This window comes from Cheilinus undulatus, linkage group 9 (assembly GCF_018320785.1).
Source record: "Cheilinus undulatus linkage group 9, ASM1832078v1, whole genome shotgun sequence".
Lineage (NCBI taxonomy): Eukaryota > Metazoa > Chordata > Actinopteri > Labriformes > Labridae > Cheilinus > Cheilinus undulatus.
The window spans coordinates 27,493,152-27,513,941 of NC_054873.1; the positions used below are offsets into that span (position 1 = coordinate 27,493,152).

The following is a 20,790-nucleotide window of genomic DNA, read 5'->3' on the forward strand; positions in this document are numbered from 1 at the left end:
GAATTTCTCTCCTGCATATCATATTATTAAAGTTTTAACATTTGTCAGTGTAGTCGGTTTTTCAAATAAAGATCAAGTTCAACACTGTACACTGAAACACTACATCCATGTTTTCTGCTTCCAGAAAAGCTCAAAAAATCCAGGAGTTTGTCAAGATGACAACACTTCTGCCATACACCCATTTCAGACAGGGTGTGTGTTTACAGCACCACAGCTCTGGCCCATGCCATCATAAAAAAAAAAATAATCCACCTTAAAAGCATCCTGCACCAATGAGCTGATTTTCTCCACATCAATACCAAACCAGGCTTTTACTTTAAAAGGTACAAACTGAAGTTTGGTTGTACGTTCTTTAGCTTCTGTGACAAATTGTACTGATATGGAAACAGGAAGCTCCAGCAATAGTAGAAGTTTAGAGAACAAATTTATTAGACTGACATGCTTCAGCTTGTGTCATTCATTAGTGTCAACCAGAAACACACTGCAAGCACATTAAAGGTGTGGAAACACTTTAAGGCAACTACTGCTCCATCATTTTCCCGCCTATTTTGGCTGAAAGACACTTCCAGAAAATATAGTAGAGCCTTCTATTCCCTGGATTTTCAGCCTGTAAGCCTCAGTGCTCACACAGGCAATCTTAAAGTCCTGATTTGTTAAGGTGCATGCCAAAATAAAGATCAAGCTGTGAAGCAGCTAAGACGCAGCTGTCGCACACCCACTCTAAAACAGCCATAAGCTCTATGCACGGTTTGAAGCCCTGGGATGCCAACATGCAGTATGCATACAGTACTGTGCACAACTTTCCGGCATGTTTGGGCCAAAAATTGAGGCTGAAATAAGTAGGCCCCCCCGATGAAAATAGTCAGTTGTGGGCACCATCAAGTGGAAAGGAGGACTGACACAGCCTGGGCTGTGCTCTGGATGCCCTTGCTTATTACCAGGGGCATAGGGCACAGTGAGGGGTGGATGCCAGGAGTAAGCACCACGTGCCATGGACATTACAAGGGGATGGTGGTCTCAGGGGTGAAAAGGACTGGACAAAATAATGCAGTTAAGCTTAACCTTGCCTGCTGAGGTACACATGCATGTGTCCAAATGTGGCACCTCGGCAGCCTCCAGCCCGGGTTGTGGAACATAGAGCCCCGTGATGAATCCTTAATGCCCTACATGCCTAAAGCGTATGCACATGACTGTAGGGACTAGATTTGTAATGACATATGGATCGATTTTTGTTTACATTTAAACATGTTTGTATCATCCCAGGGAAAATAAGAAGTAAAATGCAAATTTCATCGGAAATGCATCTCTGCACACATTATGTACAGAGGGTAGATGGCCAGGATTCAACTCCTACCTGCTGCACTTTACTGCTCGACATTTTCTACTTTCATCTCCATTTCCAACTGTCCCCTCCAAAAAAATGGTCAAACAAAAAAAAACAACAACTGTACACTCAGAAAAAGGATAGAGAGAGCTGGTTAGTGTATGGCTGTTTGACAATCCATTTAGACCCATCTATCATCAACACACCATGATATAAAGCATCAGCCTGGCATGTTCTGTCCATATTTCTATCAGGGCCACATTTACACTCCCTGATCTACTTGCTTACTTAAATAAATCTAAGTTTTACATTTGACTTTAGTGTAATGCTTTTGCATCAGTGTTGAAAAAATATAAATATATAAAGAGCTACACAGTCTTGACATCATCATATGCCAGTTTGGTACACCAAACCTGAGTAATGACAAAGAAATCTAATACATTATGTTTTCACTGAGGGTTGTTATGTCTCTAACTGCATTAAAGCTATATTTTACTATAATAGTGATTACATAAATCAGTACAGTATGGCTCAGTGGAAGGGGCAAAACTAGTGCAGATTGGATGTCTTTGAGCAGACATTCATGTACTGTATGTACAAATGTTTGTGGTCACCCTAAGGCAAAACTTACTTTATAGGGAAAAAGTAAAAGTAAAAACAACTCAGTGTAATCAAAAATGAAGAGGCAGGATTACTAGTTCTTTATAAAAGTATTACTTGATGGATTGGTTTCTTTTTTTCTGCAGTAGTAAGGCATTTTGAAACAAAATTGCAGCTGACACATCACTTCTTGGTATTGTGAGATGGTGCTGTTTATCTCCCTTATTTCAAACTAGAAAGCCACAATCTGAACTTTAGGAACACTACAACCCGTGTACGTACTGAAAACGTGGCTTTTTAAAAACAACATTTTTTCATGGAATCAATCCAGTCTGACATATAATCAACTCACTCTTAAAATACACATTATCAGTCCTGATACAAATCCACTGGATTAGTCAGAGCATCCTTTTAAATTTATGGACGTCTCTTTCTTAAAAAACCAAGAGCTGTCTGTTTCAGTTTCTGCTGTAGTGAAAAACACTGTGTCCTAGTTCCACAAGTGCTCCACCCAACAGCACCCACAGAGGCACACACACCACACTGACCCACATCTCAAAGAGCCTCTCCAGGTGTGAGCACAGAATCAGACAGAAGGCCAGTTTCAGCAGTAAGGCCGTCAGGTACCAGAGCTTCCTCTTCAAACCCTGCTCTCCATCCCGGGCATCAAAGGCCGGCTTGCAGCGTCCCGCCATCTTAACTATCAGCATGAGGATGAGGATGGTGTCAAAGGTCCACACAGGAAGGAAGATAAGAAACCAGTTCCAGTGAATCTTAGAGTCCAGCTTGAGGACAAGCATGATGAGGAAGATGAGGGCGAAGATCCAGGAAAGGAGCACTCGCTGGGCCAGGGACATCTTCATCTACAGAGGATAAGCACCGAGCCAGGAGACTGAGGGCCACAGCCAGGGTGACACCTGCAGGCATCTGAAAATAAACTTAAATACAAAACAGAAGAGTCATTTTCAAGTTTTTTGATAATAAAATGGAGGAAAACGTTGGCAGCATGGCAGCCTTACACTGTCTCTGAGATGGATCAGCGATGGGATCTGTAAGATGTGCCCCTATGACATGCTAAAGATAAGGGATGGCTAACAACATTTTAAATAGTGATAGTAAATAATTTTTGTTATGACTGTATGTTCTTTACCTAATGCGATCACTGCAATATTTATCGACAGATGATAATGAAATTAATTACCCCCCTATGAAAACGTATTTTTTTAGCGTATTTTTCCAAGTGCTGTTTACCAGAGCTAAGAGTTTTTAACACAGCTTTCAGACATCCTAGTTTCATTATTCAAAAAAGTTTTTCACAAAAATCAAAAACTACTAGGGTCAAAAGTATTAGTCCCCTTCAGAACTGACCTTTTTGTTGAGCCATAGCACAAATCACTGTTGTGCAATGATGTGCTGGACTTTGTAATGCACAAAGCTTGTAAAATCAAGTAAAAACTGAGGGTCATCTTCCAAATTACACACAGAATAAAACTTTCCGTCAGGGTTGTAGCTGTCACTGGAGAAAGCATCATGGCGAAAACAAAAGAAATCAGTTTAGACTTGAGCAGAAGAATTGTTGATGCTCAAAAGCAGAAGGATATACAAAGTTACCACATCGTTTCCGGGTGTCAAGATCTGGAGTGAGCAGTTTCACCAAGAAATTCAAAGAGAGCCACACAGTCCAGAACAAAGCCTGGCAGAGGTAGGTAGGGGAAGATTTCAAAGACTCCAGAAAGAAAACTCATGAGAAATGTGTCTAAAGACCCCAGAACAACAGCCAAGACACTAGTGAATGACTTAGCCAAGTCAGGAATTGTAGTCTCAAAGAAGACCATCACTAGAGCCCTGTACAGAAGTGGACTGAGAGGTTACAGATAAAGAAAAAGTCCACTTCTGCAGAAGAGACACCTTCAAGTCAGACTGGAGTATGCTAAGGACAACCCGGAGAAAGATAATGCATACTGGAAGCATGTCCTTTGGTCAGATTAAACCAAACCAGAACTCTTTGGCCAGAGAGACATTGCTTATGTTTGGACAAAGAAGTGAGAGGTGTGTAACCTAAAGAACACCGTCCCCACTGTGAAACATGGTGCTGGGAGTATTATGCTGTAGGGATGCTTCAGTGCATCTGGAACTGGGAATCTCGTAAAGGTGAAAGGTGTCCTGAAAAAGGATATGTGACGATTTTGAAAGAAAATCTCAAACAGTCAGCAGAAACACTGGGTCTGGGTCATCGCTTTGTCTTCCAACACATCAATGACTCAAAACATACACGGCCCTTGGTGAAGAACCACTTACAGAAGACCAAAGTGAGCGTTACTGACTGGCCTGCAGGAAGACCTGTCTTGAATCCCACTGAAAATCTGTGGGGTGAACTAAAAACCAAGGTCCATGTCTGAAGGTCAGTCTAATCTGGAGGGGTTTGAGAGATCGGTCAAAGAAGAACAAACTGGGATTCCTCAGGAGGCAAGCGCTGAAAACTACAACAAATGACTGTAGTCTGTTATCAAGAAAAAGGAGACACAACTCGCTATTTTTATCAGGGGGGCTACTAATTAAGACCCTGGTAGTTTTTGGGATATAGTTTTGTTTCTGTGTGCGAAGTAAAATAATATAAGCATCCAAAATAAAACAAGCATGTTTGGAAAAGCTGTGTTAAAATACCATGCTCTGCTTAACAGCACTTGAGGAATGATTTAAATAGTGTAATTTTCATATGGGGGCTAATTTCGTCCTCATGTTCATTTTAAACACATTCTTGGGATATATAGATAATTGTTTTTGACCGGCCGTTTCATTGTACAATAACCATCTTCTTAGATCGCCATATTTGTACACAACACGATTAAATACTTTCTAGTTTTCCCCCTTTTCTTGGATTATTGGAAATACTATAATTACGGTTGTTTTTAAGTTGTAGCACCATCAATTTCCCCGTTAGGAGGATCCATAAACATCATCTTGCCAACGACAGAGAAGTCACGATAAAAAATATATATATCGGTATATTAATCGGCTAACTTGTTATCTTTAACATCAGTATCGGTCCTGTTTTTTAACTGGGAATCCTGGATGCTTGCTAGCTCGGGCTGACTCTTCAAACCAAAACCAGAATCAACAAACATTGCTCAAAGAAAAAAGTCTTACCCAGCAGACAAGGACAGTCAGCTCCTTTCGACGGACAACCTATTCACCACAAAAACAAGTATCCTCACTTTAAAAAACGATTAAATTATGAAACAGAAGCTGTTTAAATACAGAGATACGTTCCCACTGCTTCGCTTCTGCTCCTCTCACCTCCTTTAACTCCAGCAGCAGTTGTCAGCGGCAGCATCTCCTCTTCCTGTTATGTTTGAGGGTTCCTCTTCTTCCTTTTGATTGGCGGCTTGGCAAACCAGCTCAAAGACGCATTACCGCCACCTCTCGGCCGGGAGTGTGAAGCAGAAAGGATGACAAAATAATAAGAAGAAAAATAGGATGATGATAATAAAAAACGGAAATCTTTCAAATTGTGTTCCCTTTAAGAATTTTTAAATTTCCGTATGCTCCCGACAATTTACTTTAAGTAAACCCCCCCCCCTTTATAAATACCTTTTTTTTAGCAGACTCAGGCTGTCCAGAATGTTAATATCTACCAGTTTTGTGAACTGACTCATCTCTTCACAACACGACTTCTTTTAAAACCAAAGCTTGGATTAATTGGGGTATTTTTTTTCCAAAACTGAAGGGCCGAGCTTCTATTCAGGACACTGAGTTCATGCCATCAACACCCTTTCTGAATATTTAGGGAGATTAGTGAGCTGGAAGGATTTAACAAAAAATAAATCATGGCCTGACTCAGTTTTGGTTTACTAAACTCATTACCCATAACAGCTAAGCAGACCAATTAAAAATGTGACTACTCTGATATTAATTTTAATGAGAAAACCCTGAGTTAAAACAGTCAAGGTGAAGAATGAATACTGAACCTCAATTTAAAGGGCGTTTACAAGTAAAAATTTAGACATAAGTGTTAAGGGAAATATTTGCAGACTTTAAATGTTAAATCTGAATAAAATCTTTCAAAACCACTGTCATTTTTTGTAGTTTCATATGTTAAATTCATTTTATCTGGAGACCAGGGAGCTTAATATTTCTTAAGTTTTGATCAAACTGAGCTTGACTGAATGATACTGAAATCCTGCTGTGGCTTAAGAGCCTCCTCTGATATCAATTACAAACTAAAGTTTTGTTTTTTTTTAAGTTGATACCTCACTGTATGGCCATACTTAAAGTTATAAATAATAAAATAATTGCTTTACAACAGATGAGATGACATGTTTTAAATACAATTCAAATTTATTTTAATTTTCACTGGGCTAGTATAACAAATTAATACAAAGTACAACTCCATAGACATCATAGATTGTCAAAAAAGTAAAGTACAAAACGCTTGAGGTAAAACATCATTTGAAAAAGATTTAGTTAAAAAGCCCTTAGTAAAATTTAAATTCATTTAAAGGTAAAAGCTCACTTTACACTATCTAGCCGTCCTAAAAAACAACAAAGCACTTTTATGTACAAGGTAGTGGTGGTGCAAAATACAGTGTATGAGACGACATTCAGCCAAAATGGTCATGTCTTAGTCGAATGTAAACAATTAACATCATAATAACTCCTCATAAAAACTCCTGCTGTACAGAGCTAATACAGAAAAGCAGACGCTGTCACACCGATGTTCACTGTAAAGAAGGAAAGATAGAGATAGACCTATGATCACTGCTGGCAATGAAAATAACAAAGAAGTCCAAATTTCATAAGATGTTGTACAAAAGTAGAGCACAAGATCTTATTACTATATTGCTGATGAGCGGCAAACAACTGAGCGTAAAAAGAAAATACAAAAGATCAAAAGTTGCGTATAAAAGACGACTGAAAAACAGGCGTTTTTTTGTAATTACCATATTGTTTATGGTAGTAACATCCAACCTTTCATTAGAGGTGTGAAACCGATGCCCTGTAAAACCCTATAACTTCAGCTCTTAATTTATATTGGTTTCAATTTCTACTAAAGGTTAGCATAGTGATTCATCAGTAAAGCATCATATGTATTTTTGTTATGTAGATTAAAACTTTGTAGGGCTCAGGGTTTGTCCTTCTCTCAACATTTTCTAAACACTCTAGTGTGTCTATGACACTTAAAGTACATGAGCATTATTTCAAATACAAGTTAGCTGAGCAGTTCCTTTAACAGCTGGGTAATGTAGTTTTAAGCATACATAACGTAAACAGAAGTAAAACAGTACCCTTTAGGAGCCATTTAAACTTAAATATCTCAAACAAAAATCACTGATGTGTTTGAGTAGTTTCCGGACAAAAATGTAGGTATTAAACCAAAAACAATACCAGTACTTAAATCAAATTGATCCTGCTTTTGGTCGTTTTTATGAGATTTCATGTCAGTGAAAATGTGAGCTATGTTGAAAAGCTCAGAAATATGGATGAAAACTCAGTACAGCATTCAAGTCTCTACTGTAAAGTTTTCTTAGATTTATTTTTTTGTTCTGATGAAGAAAAGCTAAAGAGGTTTTCATCCGCTGGTGAAAGCACTTTGGAATGGATTTGCTATGAAAAGTCCTCATCTTACAGCAAGAAAAAAAAGATGGTACCCATTTAATGAAATGTGGCTTTTTGTAATCTGTTGTAATCACAGATTATTACTGCACAGTTACTGTGGTGCGCTCCTAAAGGCAGCCACAGCTACACAGTGCTCTGTCTGCTCTCGCGGTTGTACCCCAGAGCCTCCGAGGAGTGAGAAGGGAAATCAATAAATATCCCATCAGAGTCTGAGTCTGCAGACTCCAGCACTTGTCCAATTATGGTTTCTGGGCTTGATGATTCACTGGGTGGTGTGGAGGATGCACCCATACTGAGATCAGTCATTGTTGTAGTGGCCTCGGTGCCATGCAGAGCCCCTGAGGAATGAAGGGGAAGGATGGAGGAAGAGGAGAGAGGCAAGTCTAATGCACTCGATCCTGCTTGTAAGATACCTGTGAATGAGAGGGTCTCTAGATTATCATGTCACGTTACATTACAGTTTACTTTTTATGTTGACTAACGTCTTAATCTGTGTCATACCATTGAACTGAGAGGCCACACACAGCCTGTTGGAGGTGGGGCCAGACAGTTCAGATCCTGAAGCCAGGTCAGCGTAGGCCAGTCCCTGTTCCTCCAGGCATGATATAATCTCACAGGCGGAGTGGCGCCTAATTCCTCCACTGCCCACAGAACTGGCATCTGGGTCATACTCGGCCACTGGGGTCAGCAGCAGAGGGATGTTGTAGCTTTTTGATCGTACCACGGGGTTCTTAGACGGTTGATCTGCAGACTTTGGCCAGCCCCATGGCAAACACTTCTCTAAAGACGAGAGGAAAAGTAATGGTTGATAAATTCATCTTACTTTTTAGAAAACACAACAATATCACTACTATCCATTTTATGCACCTAGAACGCAGCAGTTTGCCTCAGCACCATCTCCAGAGTAAAGCCCATGGGTGCCCAGGTAGGGCGAGACCACCTTCTGAACCAGAGACTCAAGCCTCAGGTACTCCTCGTTCACACCTCGAGACTCATGGACGCCCTAAGCAGAGAGGAAAATTAAGGCTTATGAAATCAATACCAAAACACAAGTGACTAAGGATAAAATTTCTAAAAAATATATACATCAAACAAGTTATTCTTGAGAAAATCTTGGGGTTCTCAAGTGTTGCTGATTAGATTTTTTATGACGAGGGAAACAAAACAAGAAAATACTGCAAGGACTAAACAAAAATGGGAACCAAATTCAGTCATTAAATTCATGTGATAAAATGTCCCTTTAGGCTGTGAATTATAATCACAATGTGAACATTTGTAGAAAAAATTCAAGAGAGTAAGTTTGTTGCCACTTGCGATGGAAACTAGAATTCAAAAAACTTTTTTTTTCATTTAAAAGTACAACAAATTACAAAAAGTACAAAAATTAATTTAGTTTATGTAACTGCATCAAACTCCTTTTGATATCTAAGGAAAGCACATACTATTTAATGTACTATCTAATGTTTATTTTAATCTATGAAGCTTTATGTAAACAAAAGCTAGCTTTAAGAAATTAGAATAGTAGAATAGTGGAGGCAAAATTAGCAATACCACAAAACATTCATAGCGAATACATTCTTCAGATGCAGACCTACTCCTCATCTTTCTTTAACCAACCCCAACTTTATGATGTTTCATCTTTAATATGTGTGTCACAGAGACATAAAGGGGGAAGAGGTGATCCCCTGTGTCATCTATAGAGGTAGAAACAGAGGCTTTGGAGGGATAAGATGGGATTGGGTAGAAGGTATAGGTGAAGCCAGTGAGGAACACAATACTGTGTGCTTGTATGTCAGGGTCAGGGTATGAATGTGGAGCTCCTGCTGCACATATGCAGTCTTATGCTTCTGAAGCACTGTAATGCAATATAAATGAAGAGGTGGAAACATCAATATCATGCCTTTGTGGAATAATTAGGAATGTCTTAAGGTGTAATTATGGTGGAGCTTTGTTTGGTGTTGAGAAAAAGTTCTTCAGTCTGCTGCATGTGTCATGTGCAGAAACAAAACACTTGAATGGAGCTGAAATTGTCATGATCCTGATTTTGTTTAGTTTAGTTTCTTTGGTGTTTCCTGAAGCCATTGTGTTTCTGTGTATTGTGTGCTATATGTTATATACTATCATGTTTCTGGTGTTTTAGTTGACTACCCTTTGTGTTTCTTGTATTATTCTAGTGTTTTGTTAATTCTTGTCCTTCCCTGTGTATGAGATTCCCTCCTTGTTTTGTTCCTCATATTGTCTTTGGTTGTTAGTTTGTTGCCTTTGTATCCTCCTGTGTTTTCAGTGTTTCTCAGTTTAAGTTTCCGGTGTACTGTTTTGTTGTCTTTCAGTCCTTGTGTGTTTAATGGTACTGTCTTGTGAAATGTTCCTTGTTTCCTGTTTTATTTTGTAGTTGCCTTCCCTTGTGTGTGATTCCAGTTTTTCTTCCTGCCTTAGTTTCCCTCCACTGTGATTATCCTCACTGGTTTCACCTGGGTCTCGTTAGTCACACCTGTCTCTCCTTGTGCAGTCACTCCCTGTGTGTTTTGGTTCTGTGTTTCTCCCTGTCCTTGATCATATAGTCGTATGTCTCTCCATGTTACTCCTCGTGTTGATCCTGATGCCTCCCGTGCATGTTGCTTTTGATGGACTTTGTTAAAGTAAGTTTTGTTTAGTAGATTTTTCCCCTCGTGGTTCTTTAGTTTTGTTTTTCCTTGTGTTTGAACTTTTGTTATTTTCTTGGATTTTTGTAAATTAAATTTAGTTTGTTTTATCTGCATTTGGGTCCTCTTTTGAGTTTTCTATAACCTGACAGAAATGAAGGTAAAATACTACACATGTGTTAACCAGCTTTGATGGTGGTAGAACCTTTTCTGTTTCGCAGCAGTCACAAACTACCCTGTGTGAAGCTCTCAAACATTATTTGAAAGTTATTTTGTCTCATTAAAAGTAAAAAGAACTGCCTGGTGTTTGTGCAAACAAGTAGTTCAGCTTTCCTCATCGACTACAGGCCTACCTGTAAGATTAGCAGCATCTGTGTAACTGAGGGGGGCACACGGGCTCGAGGTCGAGACAGGGCGTCCTCTAACTTCACACTTAGGACGATGGTGTTCCTGAAGTGAAGCAGAGCTAGCTGTCTGACAGAGGGCTCCTTACCCTGAAGTCATCAAGGATACAGAAAAGAATGAAAGTTGGTTAGAATGAACATCATTCAATTAATGTACAATCATATTATCTTAGGACAGACTTGTACCTGAACTGGATGGAAAATGGCCTGCAGCATAGAGAGGACATCACAGAAGAAGAAGTCCCAGGTCTCTGCCAGAGAGTCTAATAACTTCTGACCTGCATCAATTACACAGTAACAAACAATGATTAAAGCTTAATTCACTGGCACAGACCACAATAAAACATGTTCCTGTCTGTCTGAAACAAATAAATTCAAATCCTCTGCTGTCACATGGGATTAAGAGGACCTCTGTTTAAATGCACCAGACAAAAGAATACTTCTTAAAAATACGAAAATGTGATATGTACAACATTATTGAAAGGAACTATCTGAGAAGGGATAATGATTTTCATAGACCTACTATAAGCTGTATAATATATTACTGTAACTGCATGGCTTCTTTTTGTTTTGTTTAAAATCATAGTGTGTTGTATCTATTGCACCTTATTGTTATTAAATCGTTTTGAATTATATTTAGTAAATTCTTAAATCTTATTGTATGGTGTCTCTCTAATGCTCCATATCGTGTAGTATAGTATATCGTATCGTATCAGACTGTAAAATGTCATATGTGTTGTTTCATGTGGTTTTGTATGTGGTATTGTATGTCTTGTGCTTCATGTGTTTAATCATGTTCATACCTTCGTAGAACCTTATTTTGTCCCGAAGGATCACCATCCCTTTTGTCAGCAACTGGTTCTGTGAAAACAGCAAAACATAACACCAAACATGACTTCCTGAAACAACAACAAAACAGTCAAAAATAGGTCAAACTGAGTAATATAATCCAGACATACTCTGATCCTACTTGTATGAAAGTCAATACCTGAAGGTACTCTGTGAAGAAGGATCCCAGCTCAGTCTTCAGGAGATGCCTGAGAGAACAAAAAAAAGTTAATAATAGCTAATTTTGATCTCAATTTTCTTCCTAGAAACTATGACCATTTTTTTCTTCTATGGACAGAAAAATCTAGAATAGTTACTTTGAATAAGAAAGAACCAAATGAGGCCCTAGAAGTCGATGACTGCTAAATCTCTGGCAAATAACCAAGTTGTTGGTTACTTGTTATTCCTGTTATTAGTTAACCATCATTTAATAATTAACTAATGGTTAACCAGTCAGTATTCCTCAGTATTTCTAATTTGTCCCTTAGTTATTATGCTATTATTTCTTCAACATTAAATGACTGTTAATTTTAGTGGGTTGCCTGAGGGAGAAGACTGTGAATGAGTTTTTAACATATACTCAGTTTTTAGCTATCCTCATTTGTTCTTTCATCCACAAATTATGGGAATATCTGTCTACCAAAAAACGAGACAGACAAGCAACTAACAATTACTTTACCATTAGTTAATCCTAACTAACAATTAACTTGGTGTAATTTCCTCATTTGTTCCTTGCTAGAAGAGGTGAAAAGTAACTAATTATATTTACTCAAATCACTGTAACTGAGTAGTGTTTATAGGTACTTCTACATTTTTAAGTACATTTGAAATCAGCACTTTTACTTCTATTTAAGTGCATTTTAATCAGAGTAACTGTGCTTTTACTTCAGTATGATACTCTTGTACTTTTTCAATCTCTGTTGACCACACAGTTAACCATGCAGAGCACATGGATTTGCCCGTTTTCGTGTTTCTCACTGCCAAATCCATCTTGAAAAGTTCCCATCTGAACCATTTGGGCCCAGTTAGACAGTGACAGGACCAATCAGCGACTAGGAGCAGTACTTTGAGCGTGGCAGAGTCATGAGGTAGGCAAGCAGTGAGAAGAGGCCAGTGCAAGTATGGCGGAAGACATTAGCATGAATGCTGCTAAAGCGTAAGTTTTATCAGAACTTGCAACATTTCTTTGTTAAAAGAAGAACAAAGAACAGCATTGAGTTGTTTTCTTTTCAAAAACGACAAAAGTTGTGTACTGACATGTCTACAGTCGCCAGGGTTCGCATTATGCAGCTCTCTATGGAGTTCATCCATCGGTAGCAGTGCACCTCGGTTTGGGGCTACACGTTGTGTTTTGTTTCTCTCGTTGGCCCGTAAACATGTGACAGACAGAATGTTCATCCAATCACCCTCTGAGGAATTTTTCAGAGGCTCTGCTCCTTCCCAAATGCCGTCTATGGAAGGTTTACCAGATGGATGTGTGAAACAAATCCATCTGGTGTGTCAGGTTACCACACAGTAGGACATAGAAAAAATATGATTCCACAGCACATCTAAAAACTGCTGTTGTACACAGCAAAAATTTGAGTGTTCCCATTGGGGTGTTCCCATCATGCCCTTGGGCATAGTGTCTTATCCTGCTGTTTTTGGATGTTTCCTGTTGTACAGTGATCCCAGCTGCAGTTCCTTTGGTCATGTTTATAGTGGTTTGTTGTTGTTTTTGTTGTTAGACACATTGGCACCACTGGTGAAGTTATCCACCGAGTTAGAATTTTCACCGGTGACTACAGGTTTTCCTAAATTACTTAAAGTATTCTTCATCAGAATACATTGCACCTCTATGAGGTTGATTCTCTGCCCACCTTGCCACAGATCAAGACTGCAGTAACTTTCTGCAGAGTGTCAAGCTCCGCCTTACTGTCAAATATTTAACACCTTAAAAAGTGCCATTCAATTATATGTAGTGTGGAGCAATATAGACACTTAAAGCGGTTATTAATGAGTTTTAAAAACTGATTTGTTTTTATTGTGTTATTGAGGTGTGACTTTACCTGAAAATCCTGGTTTGAGATCCATTCTGTTGTTCTTGCCAATAAGGAAAGAGCAGATCAGGCAGTAGTTGTAGTATTTTTTTTAATTGACTAATGGTGAGGACAGAGATATTTCCTCTCTAATCCTCAGTTCTACCCCAATGACAATGCCATTTTTTCAACTTAATTAACAAGCAGCCTGTTTTACATTAATTCCTCATTTGTTCTAAAATAACTGCCAGATTTTTGGGGAACATTTTGACGTAGTTACAAGGGAAGAAATGAACTAACATCTGATGATCAAAGACTAATATTTACCAAGTGGTATTTTCCCATTTGTTCTCCAGTAACTTATCCAGATTTTGTGTACCTTGTCCATTAGTCTTTCTTGATCAAGTAATCAGGGCATTCAGGACACAAAGTGCCAGCTGAAACAATGATGAACATTTTCTGTCTTTCTCCTCTCTGTTTGGATATGTGTTTACCTAATAATTAGTTAACTGTTTTATGCAGCCATGGTGCAATTACATGAAAAACAACCAAAACATACAAATTAATCCACTAGGCACCATGTTATTCTGCATTCTGAGTTTGAGTTTCCTGTGAATGATTGATGATATGTGTGCCAGCCTCTCTGTGGTTTTTCTGTAGCGGGGAATATGTTTACTGGGCTGTAATGGGGACTGGTGCGATAGAAGTGATGGGTCTGGTTTGGGCAGATAATGAGATATCTAGCAGGACCACATGACTCCCCAGGCCCACAGTACACTACACACACAAACAAACTCATTCACAAGAAAATGTTCGGTCAGCAAATGCAGGACAGACAGTAATTATGCTGATTATAGCTAAAAATAACATCAACGGACTAAAATAAGGGTTTCTCTCTGTTGTTTGTGGCTGTTTCTAAACCTACCGGACACCTTCGTTGAGGACGTAGAGTTCGTTATCTGCCAAACCTTTCTTCTGGAAGACTGCTATTACAGCGTTGTGGATGCTGTGGTGAAGAAACATACACACTGGTGGTCAGCATTATCAGTCAAATGCATTAAAACCAAAGGTTTTTTTTGCATTTATATTGCACTGAATGTACCTGTTCCAGGTGGCGTTGGCCCCTGCCCTCTTCTGCTTCTCCCCTCTGTCTTCTGGTGAACTTTTCTCACTTTTCCCCAGCTCACTGAGGCTAGGGGAGCTCATCAACTTCAGTCGGTGTAAAGTCCTCATGAGGGAGAAACACAGTATGCACTCAGTACAGGACAGAAGAGAAAGAAGGTCAGAGACACAGAGAAGAAACACGAGGAGGTCGCCCCGAGGGAGCAGGAGAATATAAGCAGCGTGTGTCTGAGAAAGTACGCAGAGGGAGAAAAAGTACAATGGCAGCACAAAGAGCGGCTAGTGACAGAGGATGAGAGAAGTAGGACAGAATGATGCATGGTGAGAGAGGGGCAGCCCGTTAAGAGTAGAGTGGGCGGAGCCAAGCCGAGAGGTGGCCCAGGTCTCAGAACAAGGAGAAAACAATAGCACATGGACTAGTGGGAGCATATTCTTCCTCTGCCTCTGCCTGTCTTTCAGTACAATACCGCTATTGATGCAAACAAATATTCATGCAGAGCACAGATGCCACAGAACTGCAGAATGAGCAGACTAAAGCAGAGCAGTCTTTGTTGTGCCTCTCACTGTACGGCGAGGAGGTGGAGGAGGAAGTCCAACAGCTTATTGACAACAACAGGGATAGGAAGCAGTGACACAATGTAGGACAATGAAGAAGGTTTTCCTGCCCTCACATTTTCAGCACAGCTGCTGAAGGACAACAAATGGAAGAAAGACAGACCAAAACTAATGACATTTGAGAGTTAAACATTCAAGTTTCTCCTATTAAACAGCATAAAATCTAGGAGGGGACATATTTTTCTACACTGCTGAAATCTATGCTTTAATGGACTCTGCATGCCCTAATATTTGAATGTTAAGATGTTTTCATTTTGGCTACATACATGTTAACAAAATAACCATCAAACAAGATCATTTTACATCAAATTTGTCAAACAGTAACCAAAAAGAAATAGGATGAAGCCAGTGGCTAATTCTTGCCTGGATGTGACATCCAAAGAATGAACCAGAAAATCAACAATACAAAAACAAAATAAATACAGGATCCTTAAAAAATAAATCTTTAACTGTCATCCCGTTTAAAATCACATTGTAGCCTTGATTATTCTACATTTCAGTCTTTTTGAATCTCAACGAAGAGTTAAAAAATTTCAGTCCATCATTAAATCCGCTTCATAACTTCACCCCCCCAAAAAAACTAACATCTGTATTTAACATTTGTTCTCACTTTGCAAGTTTCTAACATTAGCAGTCCCTTTAAATTATAATTTTCTCCTCTTGATTTAACAAACATTTCAAAGAGTGTGAGTGGGTTATCTGTTTGCAACATTTAGGTACTTAGACCTTCATCAGGCGAACAGTTTAAAAACGGCTGGACATCTTAAATAGGAAGTAGCTACACGCCTTCAACTTCTCATCATGATATCAGATCTCATCAGCAAATTAAACAAACATCAGCTTTCTGACTGAGAGAGCAAATATGACGAAAGACTAAAAAGCACCTAATTTTCAATTTTAAGAAAGAATAAAGGGTTCTTAAGGTCCTGAAATAGAAAAAAAATCATAATAAAAAATAGGAAAACACTACAGTAGCACAACAAAGGGGAGGGGGATTTCTAATGCAAGTTTTTAATTCTAGTTTGTCATCCTATGAATGAAAAAAGCACCTTTAAGGACCCTCAAAAAGAGACCTTCCAGTATGCTGGAGTTTTCTTTGAATTGGATACATTACCCTCTGATGCAATTCTTAAGAAAAATAAGTGCGACGCAATTTTTCCATTCCTCTCTTGTTTTACAAAAAGAAATGTGGAATACCAACTGGAATAATCTTATTCACCACATAAAACACAAGTTCTATTTTTGAATATACAATATCCAGACTTTTTAATGTGGATGATACCAACTTTATTTATTATCCTTACAGCTCTAGGCCTCAGTTAAATTATTGGATCTAAATTTATCTTTATTTCCCTACATTTCCTCACAGTAAGTCATATAAATCATCACAAGAGAACATTACAACATATTAAGGTTAAAATAGTTTGGGATTTTCCATTAGTTTTTATTTTATTTTGTTTTCACTTTTTGTTTTAAATTTCAGTTTACTTTAATTACTTTTCCATTTTGATTTGTTGGTTTAGTTTTTATTTTAAATAATTCATTTTAGTTTAGTTTTGTATTAGTTTTAGTGTTAGTTTTAATTTCTTCTGTGATAAAGGATACCTGTCAGGGGAAAGACCAAAAAGGGAAAGGAAACATCATGCAACTATAAAAAAATACATTCATACAGGCCAGTGCTCACTTTTCATTTTATTTGTTGAAATTTGATGAATCCAACTCAAGACCTCAAATTAACCTCTTTGTGAAGTCTTCTTCAATCAAATCAGACCCTTGGACACTCCAAAGGTTTTGGTCTTCACGTCAGTCAGTCTGCTGCTGTCAAAGACTAGAAATAAGGAATTTTTGTCTTAATTTTTATTTTGCTTTAGTTTGTTTTTTAAGTCAGTTAAGTTTAAATTAGTTTTAAGTGTTTTTGTGTAGCTCAGTTTTTATGTCAGTGGCTAAGATGATTTTTACATTTCAGTTATAGTTATTCAGTCAGTTTTAGTTAACTATAATAACCTTGCAACATATGAATCAGGAAATCTTTCTGATTTTTATTTGAATACATAGAACTTTAATTCAAACAATGTTTAGTAGATCAAACTCTATTAACTTTGGCAAATATTTCAAGTTTAATCTTTGGATGAAAATATTTATTAGTCTTAGTCACATTAGTCATTTTCATTCTTTGAAGTTTTAGTCTGGATTTAATTCATAAATTGATCATTCAAAGATCCTTATAATTTAGTCTGTACTTTTAGACAAAATGTTAATTTCCTCATTTACTATTTGTCACAGTTTTTGTTATTAAAGATCTATCTGTAGCTTGTTTTCATCTTGTCATGGAAAAGTCTGTCAGTGAACACTTTTAGTATATTTTAGTGAACAAAACTAACAACATGAGTTGTAAAGATTAACCCAGCAGGTGCACCCTGATTGAATGAGGCACAGGAACAGTTTTTGAACATCTGTAATAATAATAATAAATAATAGCGAATAATTAAAGGTATATTGTTAGTTGTGATCTTTGAATATAATTGAAGTGAGCTGTTGTTATCTTTCAAAATACCATAAATATTAGTCAAATTTTGTTCTCATCCATTCATTTTACTTTGCTTATCTGCAAATCTGCAGATATGGTATGTCTACATTCAGCTTTTATAGTACATTTATTGGTACTCTCAGTTTGACTCTCAGTCAGACTCTACAGGAGACAATGTTGCCTCAAAGACAGATGAATCTTTTGAATCTTTCTTACAATTCAGGACCGAAGGAATGAATTTAACATGTAATTACTTCATACATTCATAATAAAAAGTATATATAGAATGTCCTAAGTAGAAACTGTCTGCATTTGTTAAGATATGGTTAAACTAAGGAAAAATAAGGTTACTGCAACTCTGCCGACAGCAGAGACAGTCAACAACAATCCTCCTTTCAAACCCACAAACCAGCAGACACAGAAAGCACAGCAAACAAATCTTCAAACTGATAACATGTAAACATGTAAGGAATTGAGTCAACCAAACATCCCAGCTGGAGTCATTATCATTTGGACAACATGTGCTGCAAGCAAAGCTCAGCAGCTAATTGAAATCCTCTGAGAGGAAAGCTGGTGGGAATTTGTGAACACTCATTAATGTTTCATGCATTTTCCAGGATGCTGTATGTTGTGAAATTTTAATCCCAGGAACTGAGCCCTTACCTCCTGATTGGATGCTCACTGTTGGTGTCCATGTCCGGGCTGGGGGGAGGTGCTGAGAAGGTGCTGAAGTTGAGTGACAGGGGACGGGAGGAGGGTCTGGAGGAGGGCCGGGAGGCGTGCCTCCGCCGGAGTCCATCAAGCATCTGAAATATATGTGGAGGAATGGATCAGAAGATTTGAATGGAGGTTAACAGATTGACACAAGGAGCATACAGGAGGCATCAGTGAAGACTGTCTGAGGTCCTGGCATTAACACGGCTTCTCTGCTGCTGAGACAGTGAAGGAAATAAAAACAAACGTACAGTCTAATGAACTCTAAGAGGTCAAGGTCTGAAAAAACCACACTCTGGTACCCTCCTTAAAAAGTAGTGAAACCTGCTGGTTCCTTTTTGTTTCCTTATTCTGCCAATGACTGTTATTTCAACATAATACAGTAGTGTTTTGCAAGCAGATGTGAAGCACAGTCACACATTACATCAGAGAGGAAATGGGAAGATACATGTGTGAACATGTACAGTGTGAGTGTTCCTCCAGTAAGGGACGCCATGATGGATTATTTCTTTACAGTATGATAGTCTGTTTGGGTGTCTCCCCACAGAAACATAGCCTACTGTACATAGTAAAGCACCATCCCCTGGTCAGAGGGGAGAACAACAGTCTGGGCTGTCACTCCTCAGACAAAGACACCACACGAGCCCCCTCACTGCCCCCCCTACTGCCACTGACAACATGTGTGACTGGGGTGTATTCAGAGGGACTGACCTGCACATTCATCACAGCATCATCATCCGATCTCAGACAGAGACACCCCGGCTGACTACAGTCTTCCCGACATGCCATGCCACGCCACGCCAGTCTAGGCACTTCTGCTTTTGTTCACCCCTCCTCCTTGTCTCTCAGGGGCGACTACAGTCACATCGATGCCACTTTCATTTCTACTATTCTCTGTTGTTTTGAGGCCTATTTATACCCAAGCCACACGTTTAATCAGCATAAGACAGACAATCTGCCAGACATGCAGTCAACAGTCTACGTTTGTCCTACAGGGAGGAATGTACACCAAATGGTGCGTACGTGGAGGTTTTCCTATTTTTTCTACCTGTGTGGACGCCACAACGAGGCACTGAAAACAACGTGACTATTGTGAACACACACCGCCTGGCAGGGAGGCATCTCAAAGTCCACCTATGGAGAAAAACTGAACCATGATGGCCACAAAGTTGCCGTATGTCATGCGCCTCTGCCCGCCCACTGTAGCCTGCACTCACCGTGTCGTATCCTGTGTCGGTCCTGAACGGATGAATCGGTCATGTAGCGCTGGTCGGTTGCGTTTGCTGTCCGAGATCTCATTCACGGCAGGCTCTTCTGTTCCCCGCCCGTCTGCGCACCCACACGGACATCAGGGTGCAGGCGGATGAAGGGTCCGACCTGCGGTGCGGTGGAGGGGGACTCATTCATGAAGCATGCGTGTGCTCGCCCTCCCTCTCTCTCTGGCTCGCCCCCGCTTTGTTTTGACGAGATGCAAAGCAAAACCTGGGCGCAGCCATGAGCGACACGTGCACGCGCGCTGTGGTTAGAGCCGTATGCAAAAGAGAGGAATTACTAAGATTCAAGTAAAAGCACAAGTTGCCTCATGCACTGGACAAGCCCGGGTGTATTCCTCTTAATTTATTCAACTCTGAAATGCAAGTCTTTATGAAGCAGATTAATTGGCGCGTACAGGCCTTCAATAACACAATTCTCCTCACATTAAGCTAAAGCTGTAACGTAATGTATAGCAGTGTAGTCAATATGTGCAGTGAATATTGGTGTAGAGGAAAGGCTCGCTTGTGCCACGTTGCTTTGTCCTCGTGCATGCATGTGGCTACATAAACACAGAGGGATATAGTAAACGCATTGCATCCGGCACTGACCCCAATCTATGCTGTTTAACACAGTGGGTCTCTTGCCATCTGTCAGCGGGCGCGGGCATTTTGCAGATAATCCCCTTTTCCACGAGCCGTGATTTAGCCTAAATAACTGGCTCTCGTGATAAACTGAACTGGTCTAAGAATCGCACAAGACCAGAGGCACGCAGTACATTAGGCTCTCTCTCAGAAATGTATGGTGGTGTGATGCGCAAATATAAGCTACGCTTCTCACACACACACACACACACACACGTTTTGCAGCTCCATATTTACAGTAATGGATGTAAAAGATGAACACCAAGCCTATCAGCACATTGTTTTACCCAAGCAGATGCAAAGGAAGGCACTTGAATCCCAGACTCGCCGGTAGAAACTTTGCCCTGATATGAAATTACTGTAAACAGAACCTAGAGTCAGAGTACAATAGACCTGTTCTTATGAAGTAATAGGAACGAAACGGCCCTTTTACTAATTACGGAAATGTTTCAAATGTTATGATGTCAATTATTCTTCACCAAAAC

The 20,790-nt window shown here is 39.2% G+C and overlaps 2 protein-coding genes across 2 annotated transcripts; both read right to left on the minus strand.

The window, feature by feature from the left end:
- Positions 1-407: 407 nt before the first annotated feature.
- On the minus strand, positions 408-5,283 carry LOC121514712 (transmembrane protein 60-like). The gene is made up of 3 exons (XM_041794946.1): positions 5,222-5,283; positions 5,072-5,110; positions 408-2,862 (listed from the first exon to the last, which is right to left on the minus strand). Exon 3 carries the CDS (start codon positions 2,785-2,787, stop codon positions 2,383-2,385), a length of 405 nt encoding a protein of 134 aa, XP_041650880.1. The 5' UTR covers positions 2,788-2,862; positions 5,072-5,110; positions 5,222-5,283; the 3' UTR covers positions 408-2,382.
- Positions 5,284-6,249: 966 nt separating this feature from the next.
- Positions 6,250-19,831, minus strand: prr5a (proline rich 5a (renal)). Its single transcript, XM_041796171.1, has 11 exons — positions 19,628-19,831; positions 18,360-18,502; positions 14,535-14,660; positions 14,358-14,438; positions 11,575-11,623; positions 11,390-11,447; positions 10,773-10,864; positions 10,536-10,676; positions 8,408-8,543; positions 8,042-8,320; positions 6,250-7,953 (listed from the first exon to the last, which is right to left on the minus strand). Exons 2-11 carry the CDS (start codon positions 18,500-18,502, stop codon positions 7,664-7,666), a joined length of 1,395 nt encoding a protein of 464 aa, XP_041652105.1. The 5' UTR covers positions 19,628-19,831; the 3' UTR covers positions 6,250-7,663.
- Positions 19,832-20,790: the final 959 nt, after the last annotated feature.

Excerpts from the sequence above, each read along its gene's own strand:
- prr5a (XM_041796171.1), bottom strand. The coding sequence starts at position 18,502 with ATGCTTGATGGACTCCGGCGGAGGCACGCCTCCCGGCCCTCCTCCAGA. Across the intron at positions 11,624-14,357 it reads GTCCTCAACGAAGGTGTCCG|GCATCTCCTGAAGACTGAGC; the intron begins GTAGGTTTAGAA and ends TTGTTCTCTCAG. Across the intron at positions 7,954-8,041 it reads TGTGGCCTCTCAGTTCAATG|GTATCTTACAAGCAGGATCG; the intron begins GTATGACACAGA and ends TCTCATTCACAG.
- LOC121514712 (XM_041794946.1), bottom strand. The coding sequence starts at position 2,787 with ATGAAGATGTCCCTGGCCCAGCGAGTGCTCCTTTCCTGGATCTTCGCC.